This window comes from Mauremys mutica, chromosome 2 (genome assembly GCF_020497125.1).
Source record: "Mauremys mutica isolate MM-2020 ecotype Southern chromosome 2, ASM2049712v1, whole genome shotgun sequence".
NCBI classification, from domain to species: Eukaryota; Metazoa; Chordata; order Testudines; family Geoemydidae; genus Mauremys; species Mauremys mutica.
The window spans coordinates 249,718,684-249,739,138 of NC_059073.1; the positions used below are offsets into that span (position 1 = coordinate 249,718,684).

A 20,455-nucleotide genomic window follows, 5' to 3' on the forward strand; every position below is an offset into this window, starting at 1 on the left:
CTCACTGCAATGCGGACGTATTTACTAATGTGATTATACAGTGCATTTGGAAAAATGCGCCATTTTAAAATAAACACTTATTTAACCAACAGATAAAGCAAAAAATGTGGTCTCAAACACCTTAAAAAGATTGTTTTACATTCTGGATAAAACAGAATTATTATGCAGCAGCCACTCTGGTCTTTTAGGTAAACAGACAATTAATAATCTTTCAAGACTGAAAACAAAATATAAATCTATTTTATAAACTACAAGAAAATTAAAAATAATCTAGGTCTACTATGTGACTTGCTTTAAAACAATTATAGAATGGTGTGGGAGCTAACAACCAGTTAGAAGTCAGGAAACAATGTCCAGAGTCCACGTTTAGGAACAGACTCAGCTGACTTCACTGGTGTTCAGGAGCTGTGAATTTACCCGGGGGGGGGGAGAAAAGGGAGAGAGAGAACTAGGGCCACGTTGGGCCTCTCCTTGTTCTGATGCGCCTACTCCCAGCTCCTACAGGGTGTCTTTCATCCAGAGGGCTAGCTCTACCACTGGGAATTCCTCCTTTCCCTCCTTCTTGCCCATGTAGCTCAGTAAGGAGAGGGGCACTGGGGGATTTGAACCCCTTGTTATATTCTAATTCCCATAGAAGGAAGAGGTAAGAAGCTCAACAAATCATGGACAGAACAGATGGCCACCAACATATGATTCAAGAGAGAATATGAACAAAGTTCCATTTGAAGACTGGCGACCTGATAACTTGGTTAAATCTTACAGCATGTGCCAGGTTTGTTACGGCACTGAGAGTGAGCGCAGTAAGACTGCCAGATGGCCTGGCTCATGACATAATAAAAGAGGGGAAAATAATATTTTACCGAAGAGGAAGTCAGGACAAAGGTTTTAATGAGAAATGTAGGTATAAAGTTTCGGCAAGCATAACACTATATAAAATGTTTTCTTTTAAATAAACGATTGTATGATTATGATACAAATCAACAAAAAGATCAATACATTTAAGTTAATGTTGACTATTATACCAGTAGATCTCAAACTAGCATCCCCATAACATTCAGAAAATAAAACTATTCAACGAATTACATTCTCCTTTGGAAACCATGGTGAATTTATGTAAACAATATAGAAAGAACAATCTATGAATTATCTGTAGAGATTATTCTCTAACAAGCCAGAGGGAGCTAATCCTTCTAATATTAAAACAAGGCCAAATTTAACACAACCAGGAAAGTTAAGTAAATTGCATCTAATTGTCCTGTGATAAATTAGCACTTTTCTGTTTCTGTTCTAAGTAGAACATGGCTTGCTAGTCTCCAGGAACAATTGACTTGGATGGAAAAATATTGATCCACTGCAAAACAAACATATCTGGCTTTCCACAGGAAGCCCTGCTTTTAACTGCCAATGCCAGAAAGCAGAGTGACCTATTTTAAGTAATAAAATGGCTTCTTTTGGTGCAATATAGAATGCAAAATATTAAAGACAAATGTAGTTGTCAATCACTGATTCACAAGATAATTGAGCCTTCCAATATACTGTATGCCATGTTCATTTAATGATAATGAGAGCTAGAATGGTTCTTGTATTTATGAAATGCTCCATACCCCATTAGAAGCAAGTACATCTTCTGTCTCATCATCTTTGCTGTTGACCTGAATTTCAAATGGATTTCCTTCATTACAATATTGCTCAAACAAAGTTATGGTTGTTGAGATTGCTGAAGCAGGCTGCTTACTAGGCGACACAGACGGGGAACGCGACTGCTCCATGAATTTAAACTCCTATTAATAAAAATACAGAATAATTTTTATGCCTAGTAATGTAGTTTAAATATTGATTCATAGCTTACTGTCAATTACCGCTCTGCAACAAGAGTTTACTTCTTATTTAAATACAGCTTTTAGACTGATTGAAGTTAAACTTAAAGTTTGCAATCTCACATGGTTTGTCTTTCTAATTTTAGCAAGTGAGTCTTGCTGCACCATGCAATATACCTCTTGTACTATGTAAGTGTTCATTTTCTATAAATAAATAGAAAAGCTTTTACCAGAGATTAAAAGAGCATTTTCACAAGAGATAGAACAGCACCTAAATCTCAAACTACACAAATACAGCATCAAAATGTAAAGAACATATTTCCAAAATTCAAGTGACACTATCAGACTCAAAAAATATTTTAAAGATAATTCTCTTTAAAAAAAATTGTTACAAACATTTTAGCTTATTAATATGAAACAAATTTTAAAAATATCCTTAAATCAAGTACATTTCAAAAATTTTGGACTATTACACTGCACAATAATATGGGATTGCAAGAGACTGGGAGGACGCTCAGCACTTTTGAAAAATCAGACCACTTAAAGTCCTATTTCTAGATGTTAATTTCTGAAAATCTTGGCCTAATTTTTTTTGTTGAAAACATCATAATTTATTTTTATTTGTTAATCTTTGAATAGTAAATGTACACAATCAAAATTTAAAGATATAGATCAAAATGTACTGGGCTAATGGGACTTGAAATTTAGTAATTTCTACAAAATTTAGATGAAAGGTTTCTGGGATCTGCAGCTGCTCTTTTGAGTTTCCCTGCCAGTGCATGTGGTTTAACAATCACATTTTTCTATTAAAAAAGCTTTTCTTTCCCTTTGTGTTCTATGAAAGATCTCTCTTTTTCTCGCTTGCGGCATGAATGTATATAGTCAGCTTCCTTGTACAGTCAAACTAGAAAATAGTCTTCCATCCCCCACAACCATGTTCATCCTTAGCAAACTAGATGTTATTTGTAGCAACAACTCTAGTCATGTGACCATCAGGCAGTCCCAAATAGGTAGATATTAAAAAAGCAAATAAAACAGAAATGTTACTATTTACCAACCTCAGCTTAGCCAGAGGCCCTGATTCAAGATAGCACTAAAGCACACGCTTCACTTGCTTTCAGTGGAATTTTACCGCATGCTTTAGTACTTTCCTGAATGTTTTCTTGAATCAGGCATGTTTTCATTTTAGATGCATTTAAATCTGAAGTTTAGAATAGCATACAAAAATCCCTGCATAAGAATCACTCTAATTTTACTGTACCGTTAAAATAACCCCCAAACCAACAGCAGTTTGCATGTCCTATCACATCGCAGATAGATGGTCTACATATATAAAACAAACTTATTTCAGAAAGAACTTTTGAATATTGAGTGACAGTACTTACATGAAGCTGTAAAATACTAAAGCTTGACTTAACAGGACAAAGCTCCCAGGTCTCGTTCTCCAAGAACATTCGTAATTCTTCAAGACGAGTTCTGAAATACAACACTCTAGATTGTCAGAAAAAAAAAGGTCACAGCTGAACTGTTTTAACATTAGAATGAAAAAGTGCCTTCAATTGAACAAAAAAAATCTTTAAGTTATACTTTAAAATACAAAGTCATCCTTATTTAGGCTTTGCTATTAATTTCCTTAGTAGAGAAGTTCAGATCACCAAAAACCTGTGGTTCCCTCCAAAATGAGCCCCAGGGAAATTTCCCCTGCAAGTTAACATTATCTCAGGTTAACTAATAGAAAAGGAACTAATAGCAAGAGGCCAAGATTTGGAGTCTAAGAAAAAAATATCATTTCTAGTCCATGACAGAACTTTTAGTTCTCACACTATCTCCCTGATTGGTCGCCTGTGAGGGACTTTATCGTATGCTTTAGGAAAGTCCAACTAATTATATCATGTCCCTTTATCCACTATTTTGTTGGTGAGGTTTTCTGTGAAAAGAATGGGCTGTTGCATTTTTCACCGGAAGGCTGGCTGGCTGGCTGGTCCATGTCTTTGAAGGAGCCATTGTTGAGATCAGTTAGCAGTGTACACAACTGTTCTTTGCTGGTTTACCACCAGCCAGGCAGGGGCAGACCAGTTTTGCAAGTGTTGGTTCAAATATTTCCAAAGACCTCTCTGAACTTCATCAAATATGAGGTACAATTCAATCAGGGTGACTAATAACATTTTCGGCATAGATTTTTCTGGCTGGTGAATTCCTGCAATATTTGGGTTATCTTTTCTGATAAGTAGGTAGAAGTCTTCCTTCCAGCAATCAGTGTTCTGGCCAGGATGAGCTGGTTCACTATGAAGAATAGCTCTGCCTGTTGTGATTTAGCAACTGTGATGGTAGCAAAATAGAAATTACTGTGGCAGAGAAGTTCTGCAGAAATTTTACACTGATGTGTAGCCAATTAGTTCATTTTTATCATCCATTTATCATTGTGTTATTTTGTGTTATGGTCAATTCATATGCTATTTCATATAAAACCAATGTAGGATTACAGAGGTATAAGACTAACAAATATTTAGGAATGATTAGTATATATTAGGTATACAAGTAAAGCATGGCTGCAATGCAAGGCCTACAGGCTGAGGCCTGTAAGATTTTAGCTTAGCCAGACTAGGCCATAAGCTTAAGAATGCTTGACATGAGTGGGTGATCTCGGAATAACCCTAGGCCAGTAAGGTCACAAAATTACTGTAAAAGATGTGTCAATAGGTAATGTTACAGAAAACTAGACTGCAATAAACCACATTGCATTATCCAAGATCACAAGACACCTTACTGCAACATCATGGAATGTCCTGTCCTGACCGCAGGATACATATTGTGCATAGATGCTAAGAAGAAGAATTAAGAAACTTATGAAAAATGGGGCACCCCAATATTCATGGGGTATGGCAGTACAGAAAAGGAAAAGAGGGTTGAAACCCTCCTGCATATGCATAAGGTGTTTGATGTGGTCAGAAAAACAATACAAAAGAGGTTTCCTAGTTGTGTAAAAGTCATAAGACCCCATGGGAAATCCCAGCAGGAACCATTCTTTTTCCTATCATCACCTAATGAGATATCCATCTGATCTTAGAATATCTTTGAGGATGTGAGTATGACTACAGTCTTAGTAATTGCATGGGTTTTTGTAGGATTTATATATATGCATGGATAATTGTAACTTTACTTATTGCTTTAATAAAACTTGTAGTATAGTTAAGACTTTGTACTTGTGATTGTGTCTATGATCACTATCCTCAGACTTCATTTGTTCCTGGAGTCTCCAAATTTGAGAAAAGCACCAGAGGTGACTTTCACTGTGTCCATTCAGTCTGCTGAACCCATCGTAGTTTATACTAAATTACTACATTCAATCTTAAAAAAAAAAAGCTACAGATGCATGAGGTTGATCCAGTTTGTGCCACAGGTGTTCTTCTGATATAGTTCAGTGAGTCAGAGATCTTCATGGTTGGTGCAGAAGGAAAGTGTGATGTATTTAACACATTTTGCAAGTGTGAGGATTTATTTGCGAGATATTGCACTCATTCTCTCAGCTTATAAATAACCACAAAATTATACATTTTATGACATCCTGGAGAAAAGTACATTAAGAATGCACTGTCACAAAATTTGTGAAACAATTTTTAAAAGCCTCTACAATTAATATATAAAAACATACATGCTTTTACAGTAGCATAATGGATTTTACTCTCTGCAGATGACATGATCAGATACCTTTAACAATGTCAATACAAAGTGTAGCAACATTTATCCAATAAAGGGTAATATGAACCTACATCTGAACTTGTCAAGTATTCCATGTAAGCAGCACTGGGGAAAAAAACAGACAATGTGGAAAAACTGAAAAGCAGCACTCTACAGAATTATATGTTTTTCAGACAAAATATTAAAAGGCCGTTAATCAAAGTTCCATTTTTTCATGTGTTTAAATTTTGTTTTGAGCAGGGAGGCAAGTCCATTAATGAAGGGCGCTATTATGACAACGTAATCAAAAACATTAGTTCACTGTACTTCCTTTGTTAAGTTTTCATCAGCACTACAGTCTTTCATTTAGCTACAAGCAGAAGCACCTTTAGCATTCTCTCTCGGCTAGATAGCCAGGAACTTTACTTCACAGCTGCCATTTTAATTTTTTTTAATCATTGAGGGCACATCAATATTTTTTTCTTTAAAAGATACATTATGCTGTCTTGTTCAGAATGTAGCAGTTGGTAAATTATGCGCTGGGTTCCAAATTAGGCTGTAAAACATTCATCACATCATTCATTAACAAACTAATTACTGATATAATGAATGATTTTGGCTCAGTAAGATGACCAACATGTGCTTAACTATTATTGCAGTTAGCTGTGTCTACTTACACACATTCTGTTCAACCAGAAATAGATTTGGGGCCGAATTTTCCAAGGCAGTGAGTACCCACAGCTCTCACTCAGTGTTCCCTCTAATATTTTAGGTCCATGTGCGGAATGAATTTTGTTATCTGCACCAATATGGAGGTGATGTGTGGTGGAGGTAGGGCCGAGGGGTTTGGAATGTGAGAGGGTGCTCAGGGCTGGGTGCGGGGGTGAGGGCTCCAGCTAGGGGTGAAGACTTTGGGGTGGGGCCAGGAATGAGGGGTTCAGGGTGCAGGAGGGGCTCAGGGCTGGGGATGACGGGTTTGGGGCCCCGGGACTGTGGTGGGGAGAGAGGACTCACCCCAGCCCTCTCTTGCCGCAACAGCTCGGGGCCAAGGGAGGGACTCCTTTCCCCGGCGGGCCTGGGCCGAGGGAGGAGCTCCTCTCCCTGGTAGCTCCAGCAGGCCTGGGCCGGCCCGAGGAAGGGGGTCCTCTCCCTGGCTCTCAATGACTTAATGAACTTCAGTAGTTACTCTCTACTTTCACCACCATGCACAAGTTCAGAATCTGGCTCAAAAAGAGGGTTTCAATCAAATCTATCTTTATTCTTTGAAAATTTCTGCCATTCCTGCCCAAATGAGCCTTTCCAAAAAAACACCTTCAAAAAAATGAATGAATCTTAAGCAGTTCCCTTGTTTGGTGTCTTTCACCATTAAAAGCCCATTCTTGCTTTTTATAAAGAAGAAAACTTTTCCCAACAAAATGCTTTGCATACTCAATATGATCTTGAGTTACATGGTCAATTCCGCTGACTTTCCAGTTCTCTAAACCATCTATATATCAAAAACAGGTACCAAGGAAATAGCCTTAAATCAAACTAATAATTTCACAAGCAGCGTTTTTCTGACTTTGCCTACATGTAGATTTAGATCATCATCAATGGAAATATTTTTTCATCAGTTGGTGTGTATGGTGAAATCAATGTTTATCGACATTTACCAATAAAAAAAATAATTCTTCCAAACCTACCTATATCTAACATACCAATAGGCTACATACGTCAAACTGCACAATTAATGGGCTGATGAATCATGCTCCTTGAGCAGTTCCAGTCAGTGAAGTTTTACATACTAATGCATCTTTAAAAGGTCTAGCTTTTTTCAATTAAATACACAAGGGAAGCAAAAGCCGTTCTTGCTTGGTTTGAACATCCAAAACACTTAAAGCTTTAAATAAATAAATTCTGAGCACATAATTTAGCCTGATACAGTGGTATTCACCTTCAAAGAGCTTTAGAAACATTGTCTAATTATTCTTAACAACAAAACAGGTAGGTAACCATTATTTAAAATCATCCTTTCCTCAGTGAGATTTAAAAAAAACAAAACATAAAAAAATCAGTGCTAGGAATACATAGTTATCACATAGCCTTGAACAAGAATCACACATCCCTACTTTCCAAATCAGTAGAAAATAGTTCACGATTTGCTAAAGCAACAGAATAAGCAAAGGACAAGTTCTCAGCATATACTCTTGCTCTTCCCCCACCCCGCCCATATTTTATTCATATTTTTGAGAGGGTTCAAAATTTGTGATTTCACAAACCACTGTTAAACCTGTCCCTTGCAGAGATGCAATATATTCTATGGCCAAATTTCATTTAAGAGTGTTTTATGTCTATTTAACTTAAATCAGTGAGGAATCACCCCCCATAAGGGGGAGGAGGAATATTTAACTAAACAAACAGATTTAATTAGATTGGCTGGACTTTTTGGGTAGACAGAGCCTTCAGAAAGGCATCTTAAAATGGCCAAGTGGAGAAGGACATTTCAGTAGAGCTTCAAATGGAGGTTTCATGAGGATTTGAAGCTCCAAAGTGAGGTTCCAAGGTAGAAGAGGAGATTCAGGTTGAGACTTAAGGCTGGATATTACTTTGGAGAAATGGGATCTATGGTGACTACATAGTTATAGAACCTGGTATCCTGGAAAGATCAATGCACTCAAGGCTGAGACTTCACCCTATCAGACAACTGGAAGTGGTATCTTTATTAAAATTGCTGAGAAGATATTCTAGAGCTGACTTTCAGGAGCCTGAAGAGGATCCAAACCACATTCTTGGCACCAGAATTAAGACACTTTCCCATGCATTCCTGTAGAAATGTTAAGGTTTTATGGATTTTAGTAAAATATCAATTAATTCTCAGACCATCCATATGAAGATAGAGTCATCTATTCAGCCTCCAGACAGAAAGCTTCAGAATTACTGGGTGGGGTGTGGCATGTGTAGAAAAATGCCCCGAACAACAGGGGCTTGATGCCATGTGAAGAAGTCTTGGGAATCCAGGGCTTCTGGCAAGAATCATTGTGGCATTTCCCACCCCCACCCCCATATCTTCCTGGCTACCTAAGCAATGAAAGACAAGTGCCAAACCACTGGAATGAAAGAAGCATCTACCTTCCAAACCTGAACACTGGGGAAATCAAAGCAAAATTATGGCAGTTTAACTTTGAAATGAAAAGCCAGCAAGTGTTGAAGCTGACACATATGCTGCCATAAAATTAGGTCAGGTCTGCATGTAATGGAGCCAAGGGAGACTGGAATGAAATGTAGTTACAGATGGTCAACAAATGGAAGGCTGAGAATGGGATCCAGAAGTACAAATCCATAAAATTATGAAATTCCTGACAGAAATAAATTGCATAATTATACATTTCAAAGAAATTGCCAGAGAAGTCCACAGATATGGGTGGATGGGCTCTCTATTTATGGAATGATATAGAAATAAAAAAAATTAAATAAATACTTTTGCCAGGGAAACCAGGAATAAAGGGCCTGCAGCTCCACTACAGAAAGGGTCAAAAGGAGGAGTTTTAAGGAGTAGCTTTTAGAGGAAGACAGAGGGGCTACTGAGAAAGTCTACGTACCACAGGTTCCCTACCATTCCCCAACCTGCTTGTTGCAGAAATCTCCTCAGTGACTTTAGCATGAGTGAGAGATTATACCTGCAGCAATAGCGAGTGTTCAGGCCCCTCACCCCCACACACTAGACAGAAACATGCCCAAGCTGTCCACCTCAGTGCAACCAGGCCACTGGAAACCCAGTTTAAAATGAAAAAATGGCAAATAAAAGTAATCTGACCAATCCGCCGCACATTTAGTAGCCTTACCTGTGATAATTCTTGAAATAGTTAACACTTTGTTTTCTAATGGATTCTTGCAAAACTTCTGACTTACTGCCACAAAATTCTTCCCCAACTTGCATCAGCCTATTGTAACAAAAGACATTTTAGAAGTGATTATCCATTCAATTAGTTTTAACAATACTGGAGGAAACAACTATTACTTGAATGCTATTGTTTCAGCTGGAATTCCCTATCTCACCTATAATCACACATACCATGCTCATCCATCACCACAGTATTTGAACATCTAACAAACAAAGATCACCACCACACAACACCAGGCCTACATATGGTCTAGTTTCTTCTATTGCATATTATGGTATTTTCTAAACACTCAGGGCCAGACAGCCACAAGCAATTCAAGTGTCTGCTTGGGATCCTATGGTCCAATGCAAGCTCTATAGCCCGTTACCTGAACCCATTTCTCCATACCATTCTCAGTGTCAAAAAAAAAAAAAAAAAAAGGGGGGGGGGGGGAAAGCACCTTGACCACCAGCACCACAACCCCAAATATAGAAGCAGGAATAAAAGGGAGCTATGCCCAGCTTCTGACACTTTGGCTCCAGGTTTGGGGAGCCACTAAGTAGGCTTTTAGCGGTACCACAACTGTAATGTTAGGGCGACAGAAAATTGCTATGAACAGCCAGGCAGATTCCTAGGCCCAGCCCAGCAGCACTCCCACAGAACCTAAGGGGGCGTAGGGACAGAAAGATGAATCAGCCATTTTTTTACACCCCCACCCCAATCTCAAAGCTGGCCAAGTACCGAAATGGATCTCAAGGACTCTTTTGGACAAGGATCATCAGAGTACTACAGCTCCCTTTCCAACACCCACTATGTCTGCAGGGTGGCCCGGAAGAGCAGCTGGCTTAGAACAACTTGACCCTTGTCATGAATTACCTTGCATGCAGGGAGTCCCTTAGTGCCATATTAAGGCATCACTCCTACTCTTTGCATCACCAGAACAGTGTGAAGTGGATGGAAATTGGGGCCAGGATGTAGTCCCTATTATGTTAATTTATCATGTTATCTTATGCTAATTCAGGCCCATCATGCAGATGGAGCAAATGGCATTATTTGCCCCATCAATATACCTGCTAATGATATCTAGTACGAAGATAAAGTCATCATATTTGAAGTTAGACATGTCTGTCCCCAACAGATACGTTTTCACTTTCAGCTGCACATCCTATAAAACACAAACATTTCAAAGTTAGTATTGAATCCTTACTAAATTTGTGTGCATATTACGAGTTTTTATATAGTAGCAATGACTACTCTGGAGTTCAAAATGAATGGCAGTGAGTTGAATGCATGGTTCACTAGCACGTTTTGTTGATTTGTTCAGATGTCTGACCACTCTGAACAGCAGCTTAGGGCAGTCCTCTAGAGAAACAAGGTTTGTTGAACTGACCATTTTCATTAGTACATATGTGATCTTTCTTTGGCTTTCACATCATATCATTAGTTCAGTAGTCAAAAATAGTTTCTTGCAACTTTCAGTAATGCAGTGTTAATCCAAAACATGAGATGCCAAGATTGTTGTTGATAGTGGTTTAAAGAATGCTTTGGATTATTGCCACTCTACGCAAATCACACAAGGTTCAGAGCTTTGGCATACAAAATTTTGGGTGTTTATTAAAAACCTTTGGGCTAGTAATCAGGTTAGAACTATCATGAAAACAGACAGGCTCACAAGATTTCTGGTTCTCCCTAAACCTTACTGACAGAATGACACAGCCCTGTATTTCAGTAGTTCCTCTTCCAGCTGATACCAGGAAGGGAAGAGATGCAAATGTACTACACTCAGCTGTATATGAACAGCTTTAAGTACCTTAAAAAAAAGAATCTCTCACCTTGTTATTGATGCTCTAAAGATTATTACTCTTAACACAAGTCATACCATTTTATGATACGTGTTTTCAATGTAATGATGGGGACTCGTGAAAAAGTTCTATTAATCTGTTCAAATACATGCTTCCAAAAACTGTATATAGCTACACACACACACACACAGTATGTGCTTAAATGTCAAAAGTCTTGGTTTAAATTAAATGCAAAACTTCAGAGTTAAAACATATATATATTATCCTGAATTCATACCACCAGACTTCAGCACAGCCGGTAGAAAACATAATCCCCTGATTTAAACCCTGAGACTTGGCAGTATTTGCTGAAATACTTGAACTTGTTCTGCTGATGCCTAACGTGGTCTTTTAGTCCAGTTTGGATGTTCTGTCTGTTGTTACTTTAAAACAAACTATCAAAACTCATTTATGTTATGTGAGTTGTTCATGTGTGCGTGCATTTCCTTCCTTTCATCTGGCCAGAGCTATGGATGCGAGACTGCAGACAAGAAATGAGTTGGTCTTGGCTATTTCATAATAGTCTCCCTATCACAAAAATTAGCACCACTATTGGTGCTCCTGTTAGCATTCTAACCCAAGAACTGGCTGTGTCCAGAGACCAAGCCATCCTTTTCACCTTATAATTTCTTACATTATTTTAATTTCTACTTATCTACAGTAGTTTGATTTCTAACAAAGATCACCATATAAGATTTATACTTTGTATTTGGAAAAGAGTATGTTTAGACAATCCAAAACAAACCTGCCATATTCGTGAAAGTCCGTGTTCTAATTTCTTTTGTACATAGCTACGGTCAAAATTGGTCTCCTCAGCTCCAATCACATTGTTGCCATCTGAAACTGAAATTGGAAGATTATTGGAAATACCCATACTATCTTGAAACCTAACTTTTAGACTTAATGAACCTACGGCCTCCAAGATGCCTACAGGGTTGAGAATAGATAATGGCTAACTTTGTTTCTCTGTAGTTGAAAAGTCTGAACTTTTAAAGGGACAGCAATAAAACCTTTAAAAAAAGCAGACAGATAAAGTTATGTCTGGCTAAGAAAACACAATATCCCATTCCATAAAACCAACTAAGATAAAAAGGTAACTGACATTCATCTTTCAAATGGAGGGGGGATATAGATTGTCTAATCTAAATATCAGCCACTCTCTACTAGGAAATATTCCCTAATGTAGTCTAGCTTTGTAAAGAAACACCATTAGTTGAAAAATTGTAGAAATAAAGTTTCCAACGTGTGTCCAGCAGTATACACTGGCTGAATGTCTGGAGAAAGACCATGCAATCTTTGCTCCACTGAGCAATGCCAGCAGTACTGTATGCTTGGCTTCTTTCTCCCATTCTTCTCTCCATGCATTTTTCCACAGTACATCTACACATGAAATAATCTTGTAATCCCAGTGCATCAAGACCAAGATATTTTTCTCATTCAAATCCCATCTATTTAATTCAGATTCTTGTACAGCACTCATTACCAGACCCATTTTACCACAATCCTTCTCCAGGAACTTTAAGGCAATCTTTTGGGTATCATGGGCCCAAGCCATTGAGTGATTTGAAGATAAGGCCTAGGGCCTTGGATATGGTATCTATGGAGAGCCAATAGGACAGGTCTAATGTATTCAAGCTAGCCTGTTTTCCTCAGGAGATGGGCTGATGCATTTCATACTACTTGGACTTTACTGAAAGTTCACTGTTTCGTGAGCAGGTAGATACAAACTGCTGTAGTCCAGCCAGAAGTGGGGAGGGCGAAGGGGGAGGGGGCGGGAGAAGTATCTCTGAGGCTAGATCTAATCTGCCAGGAGGGAACACAGTTTACTGGCCAGCCAACAAGGATAGATCACATCAGTTGAAAATGCTACTATATCTTAGCACCAACATTCAAATTTGTCTGCTTAAATTAATGGCATTATTTGTGCAAGGAAGGCACTCAGGATATGGCCCCTAGTTATTTGTATTAAAATAAGAAAGACATTTACGCCAAAATACATTAATTTTACCCTTCCCCTCTCCCCCCCCCCCCAATAACCATTCTGCAATTTTCTCTTAATGGAAAGAAATGTCCTATGAAATGTCATGATAAAACAATCTCCTTACTCTGTAGATATCTAAACTAAAGTTTAATACCCATGTCCAAAAGATTCATATTGTTCTCATGAAGGCAGCAATTCTGAGTGACAAATGTACCTGCTTGAGCTAAGTGATTTACCATGCAAGATTCAGCCAAGGTATAAATATGAAGAATGAACCACCCGGCTAACTACACACCAAACAGATGTATCTTTTTCTCTGGATCATCAGTGTAATGTAAATAAATATTGCAGTCACTACATGTTCTTTAGAAGTTACTGTGACTTACTCTGCTGTGGCATAATTCTGAAGAGGCAAATCAAGCCTGAGTTACAGGTCAACTTGTCTTTGACTTACTTACAACACTAGGCCAACAATGCCTGGCTTAGGCTAAAATGTTGGTCATCTCTGTTGCCAAACATGAGGGGAACGGATGGGTGGGTGGACTGATACCGAACAGATGTCTAGTACACACAGAGGGCCACAGCTATACACTTTTATTAATAAGTTTCTGAGGCTCTTATTTTGAGCCCCATCAGGCTGGATGGGTTTTGGTCTTTTACCCAGTATTATGGGGAGCTATTTCTCACATGCAGCTATATGAATTTGAAATCACTTCCTTTTGTGCTAAGTGTTAAATAAAAAACTTCTAAAAGGAATACAAAGGCATTTTGTTTTTATGGAATATGGAATAGATGGCAAAATATGTAATTGTGCATGATTTCAGGTGAAGATAAAAATCACAGGCACCTGGAGATCTATTCTTCTAGATATCTGATTTAGGTATACAAGGTCTCCAGTTTCCCACAAAAATTTCTACTTGGTAAACTTAGTAACTTAGTAAAGTTTTGCTTCAATCATGGGAATAAAAAAAGAGTTTTTTTTGTTGCTTCCTTGCTAGACAGGCATGCCTCAAACCATTTTCACCTAGATTCATTCTCTGAAACTTCCTCCACCTTTGCTAGATAACAAAAGCTTTTTTCTAATAACCAAAGTTCGAGAATGAATTTTGGAAGTTGTCTTTTAAACTCTTTCCTCTCCTGTAATTTTGTTAGTTCTTTTCTCTTTACAGATGTGATGCATAGGTCCAGATGCTGTAAAGGCCTATTAATGTGATTAACTTCTCATAACAGTACATAACGTGAAACAGATGTGCAAACCTTTTCAGGATTGGAGCCTTCCTTTCTTAATCGCTCTTGTGTCTGTGGAAGTTTTAAGAGATTACCTCAGAAGGAACAAAACTATTTGTAGTCAACATCTAATTCAGCTCCTAAATTTGAAAGCAACTTTATAGCAGTTCACCAAATGTTTACTAGGCATTTGGCATTGCAAGCTCTGTCTTATATAGCCAGCCTCATATACCATACAAAAAGTTCTGATTGTTTTGGGTTAAAGAGTTTTGTGTCATTTTAAAATTATTGTATAATGTAAGTATTTATCTGATGATAATGCTGAAAAGCCAATCCAGGATTGGGACTTTATATATTTGTATAACGGCTAGCACAAATGGGGCCCAGATCCCTGACTGAGACCTTTATGTACTACCATGATAGAAATAACAGCAATAAATTGTGTTGGACACTGTACAAACAGAGAATCTCTGCCCTGGAGGGACTGCGGTCTAAAACATGCCATCTAAAACCTGGGTTTTAACACCTATTTAACTGAAATGACCTATAAACAATAGAAAGAAAAAATTTCTTAGTTAAGATTCCACAATCCCTACTCTTTCAATTACATGCTGGGAAAATTCACAGTAAACATCCAAGACCTCTAAAGAATCCTCCAACAAAACCTTAGAAAAGTAATCACACAGGATTACTTTCAGGTTATCTTTGTAAATCATGAAGCAGCTAAAAAAGCACACAAGCCTATTCCCCCTCCCTTGCATATTTGTGAGTCGACTTTAAATGTGTTTTTGAAAATAGTATGGACTATTAAATATCACAGACAAAATCAATCAGGCCAATTAAATGTGGAGTGCACAGCAGTGTAAAAGCATATTTTTACATGATGATCAAGCGTCACTTTTCTGGGATAAAAATACCTAAGTTTGTCAAATTTATGATTTAACATGAATTTATAAGCAAAAGTGAAATTACAAAAAAAAGTAGCAATGATTAGAGTGCCTCAGAATGCCATTGTAGGCTGCAGTGGTTATAAATTTAATTCACTAAATTTATTTTGACTTAGATTTAACAAACTATATATAATGTTAATCATGTATGAGCTTTCAAATATTACATTTCGCCAATTTATCAGATGTGATCACTCAGGAATAATAGTTCTATTGTAATAAAATAGAAAATTTTCATTATATTTACTGCTCGGTTATATGACAGTATTCAACAATGAAATCTGATTGCTTTATTTCCCATTTTATGTGAAATACTAAAATATTAACATACCATAAAAATATGTTTTAGGATGTATGTGTTTGTATCTAGAGTTAGCCATCTGTCTATCTTCATTAGTTAATCCTATTTTTAAGGTTTGTTTTTTTTTAAACTGGTCCTAAAAAAAAATTTCTCTAAAGGCAAACTAACACTGTGAACCAGAAAAAAATTATTTTCTTGCCTTAGGAGCTGATCTTGCAACCTACACTCAGTTATTTTTACTTGCAATTCCACTGAGCTCAATGGGGTTACCTGGGTAAGGACTTCTCTCCTTCCTTCTACATGATCACAGTAGAATTCCACATATTAATCACAAAAGCAAGTGGGGGTTTCACTTCCTTCCAAGAGTGAGTTCTTGTGGGGGACAGAGGAAGCTAAACAGAATCACTGCTGCCTTGATATTAATGACTTTAGCAAATACATTTTTTATAGTTGTACAAACACTAGTAACTGATTTCAGAGTGGTATCCGCGTTAGTCTGTATCAGCAAAAACAACGAGGAGTAAATTTGTTAATCTCTAAGGTGCCACAAGGACTCCCCATTGTTTTTACTAATAACTGAGATGTCCACAGTGTTTCTAAAAATGTTATTCCCAGCAACTACCACCTTACAGCAAGATCCCCAGGTAAAGTATTAAGGGAAAATAGGCAATAAGAATAAATAGAAGCCTTTTTTTTTTTTTTTAAAGCGTTAAACTTTCAAAAGACCCAGTTTATATAAAGGTGAAAAAAAAATCAAACACATGCCCTGGAGTAAAAATATTTGTTGACTCTTACTACAGTACCTCAAAAATGGACTAATTTACACAGTGAAAACACATAGGAAATTGACTGATTATTCAGATACCTTTAATTCTTCACAAATAGAAAAAATGATTATTCACATTTATATTTTAAAAAGTTATGTAAGCACAATTCATTTGTAATGCCCATTACAGGCATTAAAATAATTACAAGCCTAAATATACATGAGCCATGATGAAGTACATTATGTCTACTATCATTGTAAGAATCCTTTGGACAAGCTGCAGTCTACTGAAATGGAAAGAACTATGCAATTAATGTCTTCTGAATCCACTGCTTCTCACTCGTACTCTTGGAGTTGTGTACCATGAGCAAGAGACACTGGATCTATTGGAAGTACTTTGTGAACACTACTGTAAGTAAAAAAAGCACAATAAGGAAAGAATCTAGAGACAGCCTTAGGTTCATGCCTCAAACTGATGAGATCCAGCTACACAAAGTTATAATGCTCATTCAACAGCTTCAGTCTATTGGGTTTCACTATTTGGAATACTATAATGTACATACTATAGTAAACTATCCTACAGCTCCCTCTGCTGTGTCCTCCTGCTCTACACACTGTATGTTCTTGACCAGTGATTCTCAAACTTTTGTACTGGTGACCTCTTTCACATAGTTACCTAGCCTCTGAGTGCGACCCGCCTTATAAATTAAAAACACTTTTTAATATATCTAACACCATTATAAATGCTGAATACAAAGCAGGGTCTGGGGTGGAGGCTGACAGCTCGTGACTCCCCATGTAATAACCTCGTGACCCCCTGAGGGGTCCTGACCCCCAGTCTGAGAATCCTAGTTCTTGACCTTTATACTTTAGGTAAAGAATGTATCATAGCCATTAAATATAGCCATTAAATAAAACTAGGGAACCAGGCTGTCTGATGCAGAATTAATACCCACTGTTCCATTACCATGAAATTTATTTTCTTTCAAATAATGTTAGACTTATCAATTCTCTTGCTACGTGAATTTTTTTTTAAACCTGATTCACTATTCTTATTTAAACATGGTTCACTTTTAATTCTTATGCCACACTGTACAGAATAGCTAGACTAAGTGCCAAGGGCACCAGCAACTTACTATTTGTGCAACATAAGATCTAGAGTAGTACTAGTGCCATAAATATAGAAACACTCAAACAGTGAATTTAAAATGACATGTGACTGAATAGAATAACTCTTTATGTAGTCTGACGCAGTGTTTCTCAAATGCAGCCACCCTGGCCGTATGCGGCCACCAGAGGCTTGCTGTTGGTTGCTGGGGTGGCCAGCAGGGGTTGGGCCCTTCCATCCTCTGGAGACACCTGGGGCACAACGCTGGAGGAGCAAGCAGCCGATGAGTTCCCCACCTTCCCAGGGGTGGTGGGGCTCAGGCTTTGGGCTTCAGCCCTAGGGTGGCAGGGCAGCAGGCTCCGACCATGGGGCTTTGGGCTCCCGGTGTGGGCTCCAGGGATTGCTGGGGCCTGCCACTGCACAAATACTCTGCAGTATTTGTGCAGTGGCAGGCCCCAGCAATCCCTGGAGCAATCCCCATTGCCTGAGCCCTAGCTGCAGGGCTTCAGGCTCAGGCAATGGGGCTTCAGGTTCCAGCTCCCCACTGCCTCCCCCGACCCTCCATCCTGGGCTTAATTTATCCCCAGGCTGAGTAAGTCTGCTGTAAAATGTGGTGTTTGTAAATATCACTTTTCACAACAGACATACTAGCTAGCAATAAATAAATTACAATTATTTGGATGTGTATATGTGCATATTTATTTGTTTTTCCTAAAGCTAATTAAGTATTTTAGGAAACAGTCTGAGAGCGGCCACCAACAAGAGTCGGTGGCCGAACTGTGAGGCCACCAAAAAAAATTGTCCTGAGAACCCCTAACGGTTCTTTTAAAATGGGTTTTGCAGTATATAACACTGCTTAATTCAAAGTTTTAAGCAGCACCAAAAATATCCATACTAATGGGAATGGTGTACTATACAAATGATATAAGGATTATAAAGAAATGGTCTATTACAACAGTGCTGTGGCATACACTTATTTTATGATATCTGAATCATTATATATGCAGAAAAGACAGCAAAATGTTCACAATAGAATCCACTCCAAAACATAACTTAAAAGCTGAATATGTTGAAGAAGTTTTAAATATTTAAAAGTATTACTGATAATGTAAAATGGAACAGAAAAGGGGATTAATAAAGACTCTTTCCCCCTAAGGTGCACATCAAAAGAAACATCTGAATTTTAATTTAGTCATACTGAGAAAACACTAATTTGCAATAATACTTTTAATAAATTAGCCCACGTTAATTTTAAAAATACTCTATGCAATATATTAAAGGCCCTTAGACGAAAAAATACTTTTATTATGCTTTAAAACTTTGAAGTAGGGAGGCAACCTCAACGATTGCAAATGTAATTAATTTTAATACCTAATCCCCTGGGTAAGTCTGACTTTAAACTATATGTTTATAAGCAGGAGTGGATTTCAAATGATAGCGAGAGTGGTAAGATTAGTCCATTTTCTCCTGTTTCTCATTCCTCCATTTTTATTATTTCTTCACAGTTCAATCTAAAGGATGACAATATATTTTACCTGTTTTACACAAATCATGCTTTTTATATCAGAGAAGGAGAAATATCTGCAATAGCATTGCCAGAAATGCCCGTCAGAGAGAGAAACTGTTGTTTCACTGGTCTGCAGATATAATGACTATCGGTGAAATCCTCTCCAGTTAAAGTCAATGGAACTTTTGCCATTGACTTCAATAGCACCAGGATTTCACTTTATGTCTACTGCCATATCCAAGTATTTTGGCTTAGAGGAATGTTTGTCTTTAGATAGTCTCATCAATTCAAGTTATGTACTGCCAAATGTGTGTATAAGAGGGCTGTGCCAGACAAACACAGGTTCAAGTGCTTGGAATGCTAAAGGAATGTACTAGGACAAACACACACAAACACAAACTACTCAAGACTAGATGATACTGTAGTCATAATGTGCCATGGAACAGGTGGGTTTTAAGGCAGAGGTTTTGGATTTCCTGGAAGTAAAGTGAAGGAGTATTGCAGGCCTTAGGGTAGCAGTTCCAGGTGTGTAAGTTGGCATAGAAGTGCAAAGATCAGACTAAGCAAAGATGACAAAGGCTGTAGTAAAGAGAACCACTTCCAAAACATTCCAAAAAAATAATTTAACAGAGAATCATATTCCTCAATTTTAAAGCTATTCCCCCCAATAAACATCTCAGTAGCCCAATTCACTAAACTTAAAATTTGTTGTACACATTTTGACATAGTTCCAAGAAATCTGAAACATGAAATTGATACCTTGCCTGTTTCTCACCTAAGGTACAGTTGCTGCCCTTATTGCTGCTTCGAATAATTTTCCAATAAAACTTTAAATGGCTTAACACTCAAGTATTCAGCAGTATTTGTTTTTTCTATACTTCCTTCTATACTCAAGGAAGTATGGATTAATAAGGACTCCAAATGCAAGTAGACAATGTTAAAGGAAAAGACTGATGTTAAGAAGTGATCCACTCTAGTTGAAGTCTGGATATTTTAAAGAATAGTTTAATAAAGAATCTGATTACTTATACTCTCCAATTTACTGTTTCTCTTCGTGTGTGTGTCTGTCTCATTACACATATGTAAACAATAGTAACCACATATTTGAGATAAGCAAAGCAAACAACGTTTAAGATACTAGCAGGTCAGGGCCACAGAAGTACCCGGGTAGAAACTAATAACTTCAACATTTAAAGCTTGTTTTCAAACAACGAAATACAAAAAGATAATTAGTTCAAAAGTCATCTCTTACCAGAAGATGAAACAGTTCCCTCATCTCGGTCATGTTTCTCATGCCATTCCATCGTTCGATAATAACTAAGCATGACTTCCCAGAGTGCTTTGCAGAGGTCAGCAAGACATGGAATGTAGCTGTCTGATGTAATATGCTACAGAAAAGAAAAGTTAGGCCTGTGAGAAAAC

At 37.6% G+C, this 20,455-nt stretch overlaps 1 protein-coding gene across 2 annotated transcripts in view; it reads right to left on the bottom strand.

The window, feature by feature from the left end:
* The window catches only part of VPS50 (VPS50 subunit of EARP/GARPII complex), a 160,002-nt gene that overhangs the window by 79,661 nt on the left and 59,886 nt on the right, over window positions 1-20,455 (bottom strand). For both annotated transcript variants that reach the window (XM_045005923.1, XM_045005924.1), the window contains exons 13-18: window positions 20,286-20,421; window positions 11,942-12,039; window positions 10,426-10,520; window positions 9,317-9,415; window positions 3,203-3,293; window positions 1,605-1,781 (exon numbers count right to left, since the gene is read on the bottom strand). In XM_045005923.1, coding sequence (XP_044861858.1) covers window positions 1,605-1,781; window positions 3,203-3,293; window positions 9,317-9,415; window positions 10,426-10,520; window positions 11,942-12,039; window positions 20,286-20,421 — 696 coding nt within the window. The remainder of the gene's footprint in view (window positions 1-1,604; window positions 1,782-3,202; window positions 3,294-9,316; window positions 9,416-10,425; window positions 10,521-11,941; window positions 12,040-20,285; window positions 20,422-20,455) is intronic.